This window comes from Canis aureus, chromosome 8 (assembly GCF_053574225.1).
Source record: "Canis aureus isolate CA01 chromosome 8, VMU_Caureus_v.1.0, whole genome shotgun sequence".
NCBI lineage: Eukaryota > Metazoa > Chordata > Mammalia > Carnivora > Canidae > Canis > Canis aureus.
Window position 1 is genome coordinate 25,635,469 of NC_135618.1, and position 15,120 is coordinate 25,650,588.

General features: G+C 32.7%; 1 protein-coding gene across 3 annotated transcripts in view; it reads right to left on the bottom strand.

Annotated features, from left to right (window-relative positions):
• Window positions 1-15,120, bottom strand: part of DPYD (dihydropyrimidine dehydrogenase) — a 798,341-nt gene that overhangs the window by 593,790 nt on the left and 189,431 nt on the right. For all 3 annotated transcript variants that reach the window (XM_077905543.1, XM_077905544.1, XM_077905545.1), the window contains one exon: window positions 11,397-11,484. In XM_077905543.1, coding sequence (XP_077761669.1) covers window positions 11,397-11,484 — 88 coding nt within the window. The remainder of the gene's footprint in view (window positions 1-11,396; window positions 11,485-15,120) is intronic.

The window sequence follows — 15,120 nt, forward strand, 5'->3', positions numbered from 1 at the left end:
CTTAACCTCAGTTTCATCACTTGAAAAATGCAGAAAAATTATTTCTTAACTAGTCATATTTACACTAAATATTTTTTAATCTGACACACATAGCATTCCTAGTTCATTACACAGCACAGAATAGACCTAATAAATTTAAGTCTGCACCCTGTTCCTCTTAGACTTTTTCTAGCTAAAAAAGATTTTATTACAACGTTAATATTAAGAGTTTAAGATTTTGAAGTTTATTAAAGAAAATTGATGTTATGAAGTAGAATAAAAAAGTCAAAGAAAGAAGCAAAATCTATATCAAAGCAAAACTATCATTAATATATTAAGTCATGGAAAAATGGCATAAAGGTATGTAAGAAGAGGTATAATTCTTTATATACCCTATAGAAATATAAAAATGTCACTTCTATTTCTCTTATTTTCTGGTCACTATCCACCTTTATCTGTTTAATTGATTTAAAAATTCATTAATTCCCCCATGAGTTAGTTACGAAATCTTAGTGTATATGTGTACAGGTATTATTATATTCTTTCATTAATCATCAAGTTACTTATTGAACATCTACTCCATGACAAAACTTTTATTAAGCACTAGATACATGTAAAGAATCAGTATTGTTGGGCAGCCCTGGTGGCTCAGCGGTTTAGCGGTGCCTTCAGCCCAGGGCCTGATCCTGGAAACCTGGGATCAATCAAGTCTCCAAGTCAGGCTCCCTGCGTGGAGCCTGCTTCTCCCTCTGCCTGTGTCTCTGCTTCTCTCTTTCTCTCTCTGTGTCTCTCATGAATAAATAAATAAAATCTTGAAAAAAAATATTCAGTATTGTTGCCTTTACAGTGTTCCAGCTGAAGCAAATAAAATTTTCATCTATACCAAATCTATTCTTTTCACACTTTATATCATTTTTTAAATGGCATTTCCTTGAAAAAGCTTTATTAACATTTCAGCCATTTTTCAACTAGGAACATAATGCCAGACTATTCTTTGTACTACACCCTTTTGAACATAGTATTTGTTAATATACATTGACAATATTTGTATATTTTTTCTGACGTGTGTGTCTTTTATTAATTTTTTTTTAATTTTTTTGAGGTCAAAGATGATCTCTATTCTACATTCCTTACCTACAAGCAAATAGTGGAATACAATACTTTTTAGAAAGGTAACTGATTATCATTTACCTTTTAATATAAAACATAATTTGTATACATTTTTAAAAAATTAAAGTGCTTCACTGTTTTGGAATTATCCATTTATTTTATTTTATTTTACTATATTTTTAAAGTTCTAGTTAACACTGGTGTAATGTTGTTTTCAGGAATAGAATTTAGTGATTCATCACTTACATATTACACCCAGTGCTCAACACAAGTGCACTCCTAACACTCATCACTCATTTAGGCCATCTCACATCCACCTCCCCTCCATCAACCGTCAGTTTGTTCTCTATAGTTAAGAGTCTCTTATGGTTAGCTTACCTCTCTTTTTTTTCCCCTTCCCCTATGTTTATCTGTTTCTTTTCTTAAATTCCTCATGTGAATGAAATCATCTGGTATCTGTCTTCATCTGACTGACTTATTTCACTTAGTGTAATACACTCTAGCTCCATCCATGTCACTGCAAGTAGCAAGATTAGATTCTTTTTGATGGCTGAGTAATAGTCCACTGAAAGATATAGATATAGATATATAGATAGATATAGATAGATATAGATATAGATACACACACACAAACACACACACACACACACACACACACATTTTATACCACATCTTCTTTATCCATTCATCAGCCAATGGACATTTGGGCTCTTTCCATAATTTGGCTATTGTTGGTAATGCTGTATCAACATTGGGGTGCAAGTGCTCCTTCATATATCAGGATTTTTGCATCCTTTGGGTAAATACCTAGTAGTGCAATTTCTGGATTGTAAGGTAGTTCTGTCTATTGGCCATTTAGAGGTGTCTTCTTTGGAAAAATGTCTCTTCACAGTCTTCTGCCTATTTCCAATTGGATTATTTATTATTGTTTTTTTTAAGATTTTTATTTATTTATTCATGAGAGACACAGAGAGAGAGAGGCAGAGACACAGGCAGAGGGAGAAGGAGGCTCCATGCAGGGAGCCTGACCTGGGACTCGATCCTGGGTCTCCAGGATCATGCCCCGGAATGAAGGCGGTGCTAAACCGCTGAGTCACTGGGGCTGCCCTGGTTTTTGAGTGTTGATGGAATTACCAATTTAAGGTACATAATGTGACTATATACTATGGAAATTTAAAAAGCCACTTTATGCAGAGAAAATAACAAAAGGTGCAATAGATTTTGTAAGAAATTAGAGAGATACTTTTTTTCATTCTAAGTGGGTTATTAAGAAATATAAACAAAATAGGATACAAGATTATTTTATTTCATTGAATACTAGAGTTTGTGTATATCATAATCCAGATATAATTTTCTTCACAAAGACAGTATGCCTTTTTATATCTAAACTTCAATTCAAATACAGAAAGATATATGTTAAGAGTTAGGCTACTAAACTGAATCTCTGATGATATATCAGGAGGAGTATTTGCTTCCCAACTGCAGTTGGCTATGGATAACTAAAATCATGGAAAGTGAAACTGAACAGAAGAGGCAGGGGATTATTATACTACAGAAAAAATTATAAGATATTTTTCTCTAATTTTATAATACTACACTTAGATTAATTTTCCTTACAACCCAACTAAATTTATATATTTTCAAAGATCACCAGAAATATCAGAAATGGAGACAGAACATAGAGACTCCTGACTCTGCAAAGCGAACTAGGGGTGGTGGAAGGGGAGGAAGGCAGGGGTTGGGGGTGAGTGGATGACGGGCACTGGGGGGGGGGGCACTTGACAGGATGAGCACTGGGTGTTATTCTGTATGTTGGCAAATTGAATACCAATAAAAAATATATTATTAAAAAAAATAAAAATAAAGAAAGAAAACAAAGATCACCAGAATTATGGCCTAAATATGATTCTTTTTATTTGGACAATCAAAAATATACATGCAGCATATACTAAATTGGCTGTCTAGGAGTTTGAAGTAAAAATTTAGGATTTGGATGTAATATTTCATATATTCTCCTTCTGAAAGATATTATACTATAAATAAGCAACATCACACATATTACTGGCTACTCAGAAAACTACTGAAAATTACTTCATCTCAATTTAATATATACTGATTACTAATATATGGCTGCAGAGAAAAACTCTGGAGGTTTTTGTTACTATTTCTTTCTTTAAAAAAAACAATTTGTTATTTAATAAAGCAAAAAAGACCCAAATCAATGAAATTGTTAGCCAAGTTTAAATAAATTTACAAGCGTACTTCAGAGATATTGCAGGTTCAGTACGAAACCACTGCAATAAAGCGAATACCACACAATAAAGTGAATGAATCAAACAAATTTTCTGGTTTCCTAGTGTATATAAAGTTATGCCTATACTACACTATGGTCTATTAATTGTGCAATAGCATTATGTCCAAAAAACAATGCATGCACCTTAATTTTATTTATTTTTTAAATTTATTTATTTTTCATGATAAACAAAGAGAGAGAGGCAGAGACACAGGCAGAAGGAGAAGCAGGCTCCTCGCAGGGAGTCCCATTGAGGGACTCAATCCCTGGACCCCGGGATCATCCCCTGAGCCGAAGGCAGATGCTCAACCGCTAATCCACCAAGGCGTCCTACACATACCTTAATTTTAAAAATTAAGAAATGTTAACCATTATCTGAGCTTCCAAGGAGTCATAATAACTGATCACAGATCACCATAAGAAATATAATAAATAATGAAAAGGTTTAAAATATTTTGAGAATTACAAAATGTGACACAGAGACATGAAGTGGGCAAATGCTATTGGAAAATGGTGCTAAACTTATTCAATGTAGGTATGTCACAAAGCTTTGATTTGGTAAAAAAAATAAAAATAAAAAATAAAAAAAAAACACAGTATCTGTAAAGCGCAATAAAACAAAATGCAATAAAACAAAGTGTGCCTCTATGTTCTGAATAAAAAATACCAAATAATAAATATATTTAATAGAAAAATTATAAACTGAAGGTGAGAAAGATTTCAAATTATCTCACCCTAAATAATCTAACCTCAAGCAAGATTTAAAACAAATCAAGTGACTGGTGTAGAAAATCATATGTATAAGACAATTAGTTATAAAAACAAAATTTCATTATTTATGCTATTAGAACTTCTAGAACACTCTATTTTCTTCTTTTCAAACAAAATTAAGTCAGATTATTTTGTGAGGGTTTGCTTTTCACTGACAATATTGTGAAATTTCTTCATTGTCAGGGTACTGCAGTGTCTACCATACTGTATTATTGTATTGTGGCTCATAAAACCAGTTGTCAGCCACTATTTGTACAATGGGTACAAATAAATTTACCAGAAAAGTCTCCATTCCAAGTATAATAACTAAAACCTATTACTACTTTCAAAGGTAAAACCAGGTTTGATTATAATAATTAACCTACATTTTTCAATTTACCAGTTTTCAGAAAACTAAACTCAAATTTCTTTAAGATGAAGTTTACTATTGCTGGAAGGATGGGAGATGGGAGGGGGTAGTCAGGTGAAGGGCATTAAGGAAGACATTTGATATAATGAGCAGTGGGTATTATATGCAACTGATGAATCACTAAATTCTACCCCTGAAACTAATAATATAGTATATGTTAAACTAAATTGTATTTAAACAAATTTTTTTAAAAAGATGAAGTCTACTGTGATATACATTTATTCACCATTTAAGGTATTAATAGCACTTACTAAATTCTCATAACAGAAATTATGCTGCTTATATATATATGTAAATATAATATACTCTATATTTAACATTCTGTATTTCATATTTTACATTCATATTTTATACACTTTATATTTTAATAATGACTCATAATATACTTTATTCATATAGATAGTGTAGCGTGAGGTAGACAAAAGCACACTAGAAAAAAAATCAAGTAAATTTAGTTATTCTATCAAGTAGTTATGGGATCTGGGATAAATCACTTAGTCATGATGGGTTTCAAATTTCCTTTCTCTATAAGGAGATAGCTAGATAGATTAAAATTCCATTCATCTAGATTCTGTTATATTTCTTTTTACTTATTAATATTAAAACATATTCTCATAATATCTTATATGTTTATATAGATTTTTCTTTGTCCTGATTATATTAAATAAAAAAGTGACAACTCCAGTTTAATTTACAGATACATATATAAAACTAGATATTGGTGTTGTTTTTTCAATAACTTAAGTTTTAAAAATATTAACAAAGTCATATGTTTAAATGTGTCCATAAATAACATACAAACACAAGCAACGTGGTATTGTTTGTTTCATATAAAATGGCTTTAGTTGGGCAGCCACAGTGGCGCAGCGGTTTAGCGCCACCTGCAGCCGGGGGCATGATCCTGGAGACCCGGGATCGGGTCCCGCATCAGGCTCTCTGCATGGAGCCTGCTTCTCCCTCTGCCTGTGCTCTGCCTTTCTCTCTCTCTGCATCTCTATGAATAAATAAGTAAATAAAAATCTTAAAAAAAAAAAAAAAAAAACAGAGAAAGTAATTTTAAAAAATTGGCTTTAGTTGTATAATGGAAATCTTTTTTCATTTAGTTATACTGATATTACTTTTAGGTTTTATATCACTTATATTTTGTAATAAATTGACTAACAGTACTTTGAGTTACAAAAAGTTTTCCAGAACTAAATGTTCATCTTTTGAAACAAATAAGAAGAAATGCAGTTTCTTCTTCTTACACATTGCATTAACTGTGATTAAAAGTAAAAATATAACCTTTTAAAGGCCTGAAAATATATATTACAAAACAGAAACAAGATAGATTTTGTCCAAGCATTAATGATTCAGTAGACAATGTAACTTCCATTTATCTTTTTCAGCTGAATACATTAAAGAAGATGGGACATTTTGAAAATAATATTCCAGTCCTTTAACACTAGTAAATTGAGTATCCTCTCATTTGCCAGATTCAACATTAGAAAGTTATATATTAAAATTAATGACTGAATTCTGGAATATTCAGATAATGTTATATCAACTGATAAATGAATAAGGCAAAATGGGCATACATTTGCATTAATAATTTTAAATTAATATTTTATTATAGTCTGAACATGGTATTCAATAATTCTTTTATAGAGGTTATTTTATTTCAGTTTTATATGCCAACAAAAGTTAGGATATTCTGAAAATAAATATAATATCAGAGAAATGGCTTTAGTCAATGATAATGTATATTACACAATATAGCAATTAAAATACCTTGATCTATCAAAGATAGATTGGTAGGCCAAATGCAGGGTTTGAAAATATACCGAAATAAATATGGAATTAAATATATGATAAATGTGGCACTTTAGGACAGTAGGAAAATATATTATTCAATAGATTTCAAATTATTAGTCATTTAGAGAAAAAAAGTCTAGATTTTTTGCTCTTTACAACAAAATGAAAACTTAAAATTTGGCTTTTGTTAAACCAAGCAAATATTGGATCCCATTTTCAGGTCTTCTGAGAACATAAATATAAATCAAATCCCTTGTAAAGAAAAATGTACTCATTGCACTCCCCACAGAATATCTACAGATAAGCTTCAAAGAAAATTAACAGAATGAATAAACAAACAGACATATGAAGAAACAAAGAATGATGAATGGAACCAGTAGACACTACAAAGAGTGTAATCAGAGAGACAGAAACTTTAGTGGAACTCTCAGAGTATGAAAATGAGTATTTTTATATATTTAAGGACAAGCTTGGAAAATGAATTAAAAGATATAGCAAGCAGAGCTTTTAAAAATACAAAAAAATTAATAGTCATGGAAGATAAAGTGAAAAGGTTTAACATATATCTAATAAGAGTTCCATAAGGAGATGACAGAAAGTCCATGAGAAATTTCGCCAAATGATTTAAGTCATCAATGCAGATTCAAGAACTCTGATGAAAACCAAATAGGGAAAAAAAAAAAAATTTAGGTAAATCACTTAGTTGAACACTAAACATAAAAAGATCCTTAAAACAGACCCCTTCCAGAGACAACGCTCAAGTGAACAATAATTAGGTTTCTGTTAATTTTCCAATAGCATCAGTGTAAGTGAAAGTAAACCAGTTTCCCATGGCAATTCCAATATGAAAGAAAAAAAAAAAGGAAAGGAAAAAAATGAAGAAAATCCGCAAAAATGTGAATAAAGCAAATCCAATATGGACTAATAAAGCATAATACTATCTTACCAAGTTTTAAAAGGATAAAATTAATATGCAGAAAACACTATTTTATGACTTAGGGATGAGCTAATTTGAAGTATAGTACTTTACTCTCTGTCAGAAGACCCACTCAGACTAACCATACTAAATGACACAGACCCATACTATAAAGCAGTTGTAAAAACTTGAATTCACTCAGCCCTAGAGAAATACATCTTTCATGTTAGTCAAATATTGGCATCTCAACTGTAAATGAAATTGACCCATGAATTCAGAACTATTTATTTAAGCCAAATGGCATATTCAAATCTGCTTGTTTCCCCCCTAAAAGCATAACAGTTTTTAAAAGCTGTTCTCTTGGGCACCATTTTATGGCAGCAGGCAGGTAAGACTCTTGACAGTCCTCTTAGAATGGAGAGAGGTTGTCTTAGTTCTCATCTAGCAAAACAAGTGAGGGGACTAGCCTTATGTATCAAAGGAAACCTCATCACCTTTATTTTATAAATTTAAAATATTCATATTTTCAAATACAGTTGAGTAATAAGTTGTGGGCTTCCTAATACTTTTTTATCTCCTTATTTCTCTGTCATTATAGCGGGAGGAAAGCTTAATAGGCTTACATAATAGGCTATGTATTTGGACATTAGTTTCTAGGCACTGGGAAGCCAACATTTTTTGAGCAAGGGAGTGATATAATTAGAGCTATGCTTTTAGAAAATGATTCTGGAAATGATCAACATTCTACTTGATAAAGGCATTAAACCACTTAGCCATTGTAATTAAAAAGCAAACCCAAAAGGAGGATGAAGTAAATTGATTACACTTCTGCTTAACATTTTAACAGGAATATGCATGTGTGTATGTTATGTGTACACACATATACACATATACGCATTCACTTATATCAAGACGACTTCCTTTAAATAAAAATATTGTTATCAGTAGTATTTATCAAATGAATTCTGCTGGTTACATTTTTGTTTCTCCTCTGATTTCTTGTTACTTTCAGTGGAGATCTATGATAAAGAAGAGCTTTTTCTTTTACACTGAATCATTTAGTCAGCTTTCCTCTAATGTGTATTATTAAATTTATTTATCTACCTATAAAAGCCACACAAATCTGGGCACACAGATTCTATAAAATATATAAATCAGTGGAAAAATCAATACTTTACGATTTGATGGAAAATTCTAAAAAGAGAAAGTATCTCTATTGTTTAAAATGAAACAAAGGAACATTTTTAAAAACAGTCATTCTTTTTCACTACATTTATAGATCGACCTCTTGCATTCTGATATAAAGTACTGTTTTTTTCCAAAGGAAAGCTATCAATAAATATAACCCAGTATTCACAGTTTGATGATTCTGAAACGTGTACTTCCGATTGAGAGATACAATTGCAAACAACAGCCTGCATGAACGAAACAGAGAAAAACTGACTGAGGAGGTACAATAGCATTGAGTGTACCTTTGAAAACTAGAGCTGTAATCCAGTTTGTAAGAAAATAAAGAATGGAAGTATTGGGCTAAACTCCACTGAATCACAGAAACCTAACACAATACAATACAAGTGACATCCTTTTCTCAAAGAGGCACAAGGCTCATTGAGACTGGCGATTCAATTACCCTCTCAACCTGGAAAGAATCCCCCTCCTGAGTTGAGGTCCACTGGCAGAGCAATGTGGGACAGCCTACATTGTACACAGCTGGTAAATATCTAAAAAGCTGCAGGCTTTAAAGAACAAGAATCTCTGACCTTTTATGATTACTTCAGTGATTCTTCAACAAAACACTACTTAACGATAGAGTTCCTTAAATGCCTGGCAAAAGATCACATTTTCAATTACATGTCTCCAAATATCTTCTCTTCATATCAAAATCTGTTTAAATAAATAGCTAAATGAAATGCTTCATTAAGCAGTAAAGAATATTGACAAATTAATGAAACGGGAAGTTTTCCTAAAATAGAGATGATTCTGATCTTGCTTAGACATTTTATAAACTTCTCAAAAAATACCATTATTCCCTTTAGGTCCTTTTTTTTTTTTTTTCCTATAAATTTGTATAGACTTTGAACGTATGGGGTATACACTAATTAGAATCACAATATCACCACTGAACTTTGGAATATCTAGGGAACATTTAGCTAGCATGGATCATAACTGTAATATCTCTTCATGCTTAAATTCAAGAGTGCTACCTTGGAAATAATTTTAGCCAAAACACTTCAGACTTCAAACTTTGAACGTTTTGTTTCACTCCTTTTCTATGAAGTCATTATTAAACAAATAAGATTTCACTTAAAAGTTTCACATAAATTATTTATTTTCACATACAAGACAAAGTCTTGTGATGATAGATATTTGGTATCATGAAGTTAATAAATGAGATCACTTCCTAGAATTCGTCTTAACTATAAAACAAATATAAAGCATTAGGGATTTTTCTACTATGTATGGGATTAAGTCTCAAATTTTGAGCATAGAATTTCAATGTTTTTACAACTGAATCCCAGTCTAATTGCCTTGCCTTTTCCCATCACTCTTTTCTCTGTACTCTAGGCCCTACCATAGCGACACTGGAGTTACTACATTTGCCCAAACTTGCCACATATAAATTCACATTGCTACTTTTGCCTATACTGAATATTCTTCCTGTATTGCATGGATCACAGCCCCAGCCACATCCAATATGGCTAGAGTGTTGTGGGTTTTTTTTTAATATATCTGTTTTTGCTCATAAATTATGAACTGAATGTAGAGGTAAATTAATAAATCCACATCAACAAAATATTTGTTAAATAATAACTGTTAGAGATGTTTGCATACAAGTATTATTACTTCATACTACAACCTTGTCTTCCTCTCATAAATAATTTTCCCTGGGTCAAAATAAGTGCTCAATCTAAAAATTTAACCTAGACTTCAAATCCTAAGAAATATGTCCATGTAGATTAATACCACACCATATACCTAAGGAATAATTTTAATTCTTTTGAAATCCTTAAGTTATATAAATGTACCATTTTTCTCCTGAAATATTTTTTAAAAATAATTGACATTGAGAAAAGGTCTTTATATTAAAAAAAAAAAAAAAAAAAAAGGTAGCTGGTTGTTGAAGGTGCACTTATTGGATTTGAACAGCATTTTAGAAGATAAGTGTCAAACATTGTGAAAGAAGAATCCTCTGCATCCTTTTGGGAAGACTTCCTTCAGCTTTTGCCCATTTGCTAAAGCATCAGACACTTGGGTAAGAGCTCATAATACTCCTCTTACAAACAAAAGATATTGTTTAGGGACGCTTGGGTGGCTCAGCAGTTGAGAATCTGCCTTCAGCTCAGGGTGTGATCCTGGTCCCAAGATCAAGTCCCAGATAGGGCTCCCTGCAGGGAGCCTGCTTCTCCCTCTGCCAGTGTCTCTGCCTTTCTGTATATCTCTCATGAATAAATAAATAAAATCTTTTTTAAAAGAAATATTAATTATTCAATCAAACATTCACTCAGTGAATAAAAAGCTGGGCTTAGGCTTACATTGGTTTCAAAAAAATAAAGATTAAAATTCCTTTTGTTCTACCCATGCTCATAAAAGCCTGTTTTCTCTTTTTTGGTCTTTGGAGGGTTTTTTTTAAATTATAACTCTATCTAGTCTCTATGACTTATTTCAAATCTTAAACAAATTAACTGAATTTTAGCAACAGGGAAAAGTCCATTTCCTTGATGTGTCTCAGTGTTCCAGACTTAATGCCAAAACATATTTTAAAACAGAGAAATTTTATAAATTTGAAATGTGTTTTGCTAATCAATGACAGTTCCTATCTATAAGCATTTAGCAAGCTTAAGCTACAGTCAATCTATTCAGTGAGTGCTTTGGATTAAAAAACCATTAATTTCAACAAAAACTAACTTTTAAGTCATTAAACAATGAATGTGCATTTTTATAATAATTATATCACAATTTGGAAGAGACTAATAAACAAAATGTACATTTTTACATACCTATAAAAATCATATCTTTAACCCAATTTATTAAGACAAGCTTTATGTTTTAACCATAGGTCTTAATAGATAGATACCGAGATCAAATGCTGTTATTTTCACTTGCAGAGCTAAATCTGAATTTACCTTGTTTGCAATACTTGTGATAAATGATTTGATATCTAGATTAGTAGGACAGCTCTTCTGACAGGGGGCATCTGCACATTTCAGGCACCTAAGGAATAAAATAACCAGATTAAAGAAACTATAAAGTAACTGAGATAACAGTCAATGTATTATCTACCCAATACCTATTCAGAATTAGTGTCTAGTAAGGACAAATAAAATAGTGCTATTGTTAGGTACAAAATCTTTTTCTAAGCAGTAAACAATATCTGTGTTTCATTTTTTGTACACCTTCTGAGATATATAAAATAGCACCACTCAGGCTAACCACCCCTCTTTTCTGTGTTCCTCTTAGAGATTAAGAGTACCATACTTATCTAAGATACACCATTTACTCATTTACTAAACCAGTCTTGTTTTGATCTCTCACTAAACTGACAATACTTAGAGAATGTAGTCTTTTACGATAAAAGTTTTATATGGCTTGAGGACCACAATTATACAAACACAGAAGCAAAGTCTCTCATTTTATCACCTGTGACATCCTTTCTTCTTCCCTTCATCCCTTCTACTTTGTCTCCCACCTTTCCTCTCTCCCTCCTTCTTTCCCTCCCTTCATCTCTCCCTCCCTCCACTTTTCTGATGTTTTTTTAACCTGCAAACTATTCACATGGCAACTGGGCTTTGTAGTACATGCTTCAGTGCATAGTGCAGATCCACCCCCTTCCAGAATGAAACATTTCCCCTGCTGCTATGCCCTCGGCCAAAGAGAACAGGCTCAACCAAGGTCGTGTCCCCTTTCCAATGGCAGCTTGCTTTCAATTACAGGACAATGAGGAGGTTAGAGGCCCAGTACCCTTGCCCAGACTTGGGGAACAAGTCTGCAGAGATCCACTGCAGCCTTTATTATGGCTGTCTATCCAATCCTGATTCCTTCACTCTTGTTCAGATGTTGATCTTCTAATAACCTTCCTGCATATTAATCTCATTTCAAAATATGCTTCTTGGGGAACCGACCACAGACATGGTCAAACTTTAGCGTGTCTAAGAACCAGCCTGATTAATGTCACTGTTTCCACAGAGGAGCCCCTTCTGTCTGAGTTATTGGCATGAGAATTTGTATTTTGGGGGGAAAAAAGCCTTTGACGTGATTCCAATATACATCGTTGGATCTACACAGCAAGAGTCACAATTCTAATTCAGGACTGAAACCCCTGGCTAGAATGATATTTCACATGCACAGTAACATGGGTTATTTGTTCATTTATTCATTCACTTAATAAATATTTAATAAGTCCCTGTTACATGGCAGAACTTGGGATATGAGGATATAAAATACAAGAAGACCACCATGGTCCTGGTTTCATGAACCTTGCAGTTTGGAGGAAATTCAAATATATAAGGCAATTGTAGTTGTCAATGTTAATTTGGGTGAAAACAGTATCTTAAGGAAGCATATAAGAACAGTAGTGCTGGAAGGTAAGAGTCATGGAGGGCTCATTGGGAAGAGGAATACACAAAGGGAAAATTGAAGAATGAGTGGGTATTAGGGAAGTGTAAAAGGGTAGGATTTGGAGTGCAAGATCACTCAAGAGAATGACCCAATATATGCCCAGGCCTGGAAAACATGACAAGGTATGTAAATTAATACAGGTTGGTCTGTCACACAGTAAGAACAGAGTAGAGTAGAATTAGGCTGGAGATCTAAAACTTTTTTTTTTTTTTTAAGATTTTATTTATTTATTCATGAGAAACACATAGAGAGAAAGAGGCAGAGACACAGGCAGAGAGAGAAGCAGGCTCCATGCAGGAAAGCCCAACGTGGGACTCGATCCCGGGTCTCCGAGATCACGCCCTGGGCTAAAGGGGGTGTAAACCGCTGAGCTACCCGGGCTGCCCTGGAGATCTAAAACTTAAGATACACTTTTTAAGATACATTTTGTCACATTCATCAGAATTTCAGAAGAAATTCTCCAAGAATTTCATTGAGAATGAATCCTACACTGCTTAGCGACAAAGGTAACTAGCTAGCTCATTTTCTCTCTACTTCCATGTGTAAAGACCTTGCTTCATTTCCTTTGAGAAAACAATACAGGTCTCCTTGTCATTCTTTTGTGAGTAGGAGAGTCCTCTTCATTGTCTGAACCAATTTCTCAGCACCTAATTAATATCTTGTTTTTAAATCTGATCTCTTTTCTCTGGTTTGTGCCCTTACCCTTCTCTCTAAATTAAATTTTACACAATGAGTACCGAAGGCTTTTCATAATCAATTGTCCTTCTGAAATGTAGTCATTAAACCTCTCCCCTATCATTTCTCTAAATGCCATTGTTAGATTCACATCTATCATTTAGTTGAATTCCTATCTTCTCATACTTATGATTTCCCCCTAAAACACTGTCACTGAGTTCAAAAAGAACTTCTTGAAAGTGTAACCAGCAGCATACATTGCACGACAATGCAAACAGAGCATAATGGATGGTCTATTTAGTCTATGATGTTGAAATGAGATGATATTAAATGTATTGTCTTCACATAGATAAGCATGTTGAGCATTATTAGTGATTTGAAAGGATTTCCTATGATGTAGTAAAATAAAATAACTAAAAATTTAGCAAATAATATGTCATCTTAAATATCTTCTAATTTATTTTTTTAAAAGTCATCAAACCATTTTAAAAATATTTGGCAACTCACAGTAATAAAGCAATAAATGTACTTATTTGTTTTATATGTGTATTGGTGTATATGTACGTATATGTGTATATATGTCTGTGTACATACATATCATATATCATTTAGCTTCTGCTTATCCCTCATGAAGTCACACAAGTTTTCCGCTTTTCTTTTTTTTTAACACCCAACTTGAATAAGACAATTAAAAAATAAAGTTACATTGTCAGCAGATATGAATGAGCCAAATTAATGCACAGCGTATTTCCCTGTTCTTCTAGAAAAACCTTAAATTCAACATAAACAGATTCACTTAACAGCACTGACAATGTAAGGATTTTTAGTTGTGGTTATTAAGCCTCTTTACCAAATAATTCCCTTTTTATTATTGAGCTAGTTCACAAATAACAGCTGTTGGAAATGTCAGATGTTAATGAGGCAGGGCAATGCAAACCTGAATTGTAGCATTCTTTTTTTTTTCTTTGGTGCCATGAATATGCCAGAATGGGCAGACTCTGATAATAATACCATCTTGCAATTCTCTAAGCGCTCTGCAGACTAAAGTGCATCAGGCTGCCATTAATCCCACTTATCACTCTGACAGCTCAGTAATTACACTACTGCTATAGCCAGGTAGTCCTAATAAAATATCAACCACTGCACTGGAATGCATACTGGTGAGATGTTTTATTAAACTTGGGGTGGGGGGGAGAAGGTTGATCATCAAGTGACATTAGTGTTGACCTATTTTTCTATTTGACAATAAATTATCCTTTGACCATGCCATAATAGATATTACAGAGCGCATTTACTGTACCAAATCAGAAAGGTACTGCATTACAATGATGTAGGCAAATGGTGTAAATAAAATAGCAGAAATGCATGTCAGAATGTTATTACCTAAATTGCTTTAAATGATTGATACCATGAAAAATCACAGACACAGTACTTAGGGGAATATGTCAACAATTATTGTAAACCACAGTTCTACATAAATTTTTCCTTAGAAGTAACATTTAAATTATACTTGTTTTTATCTTCATTCATTTAATTCCCCTTTTATGTTTCAAAGTT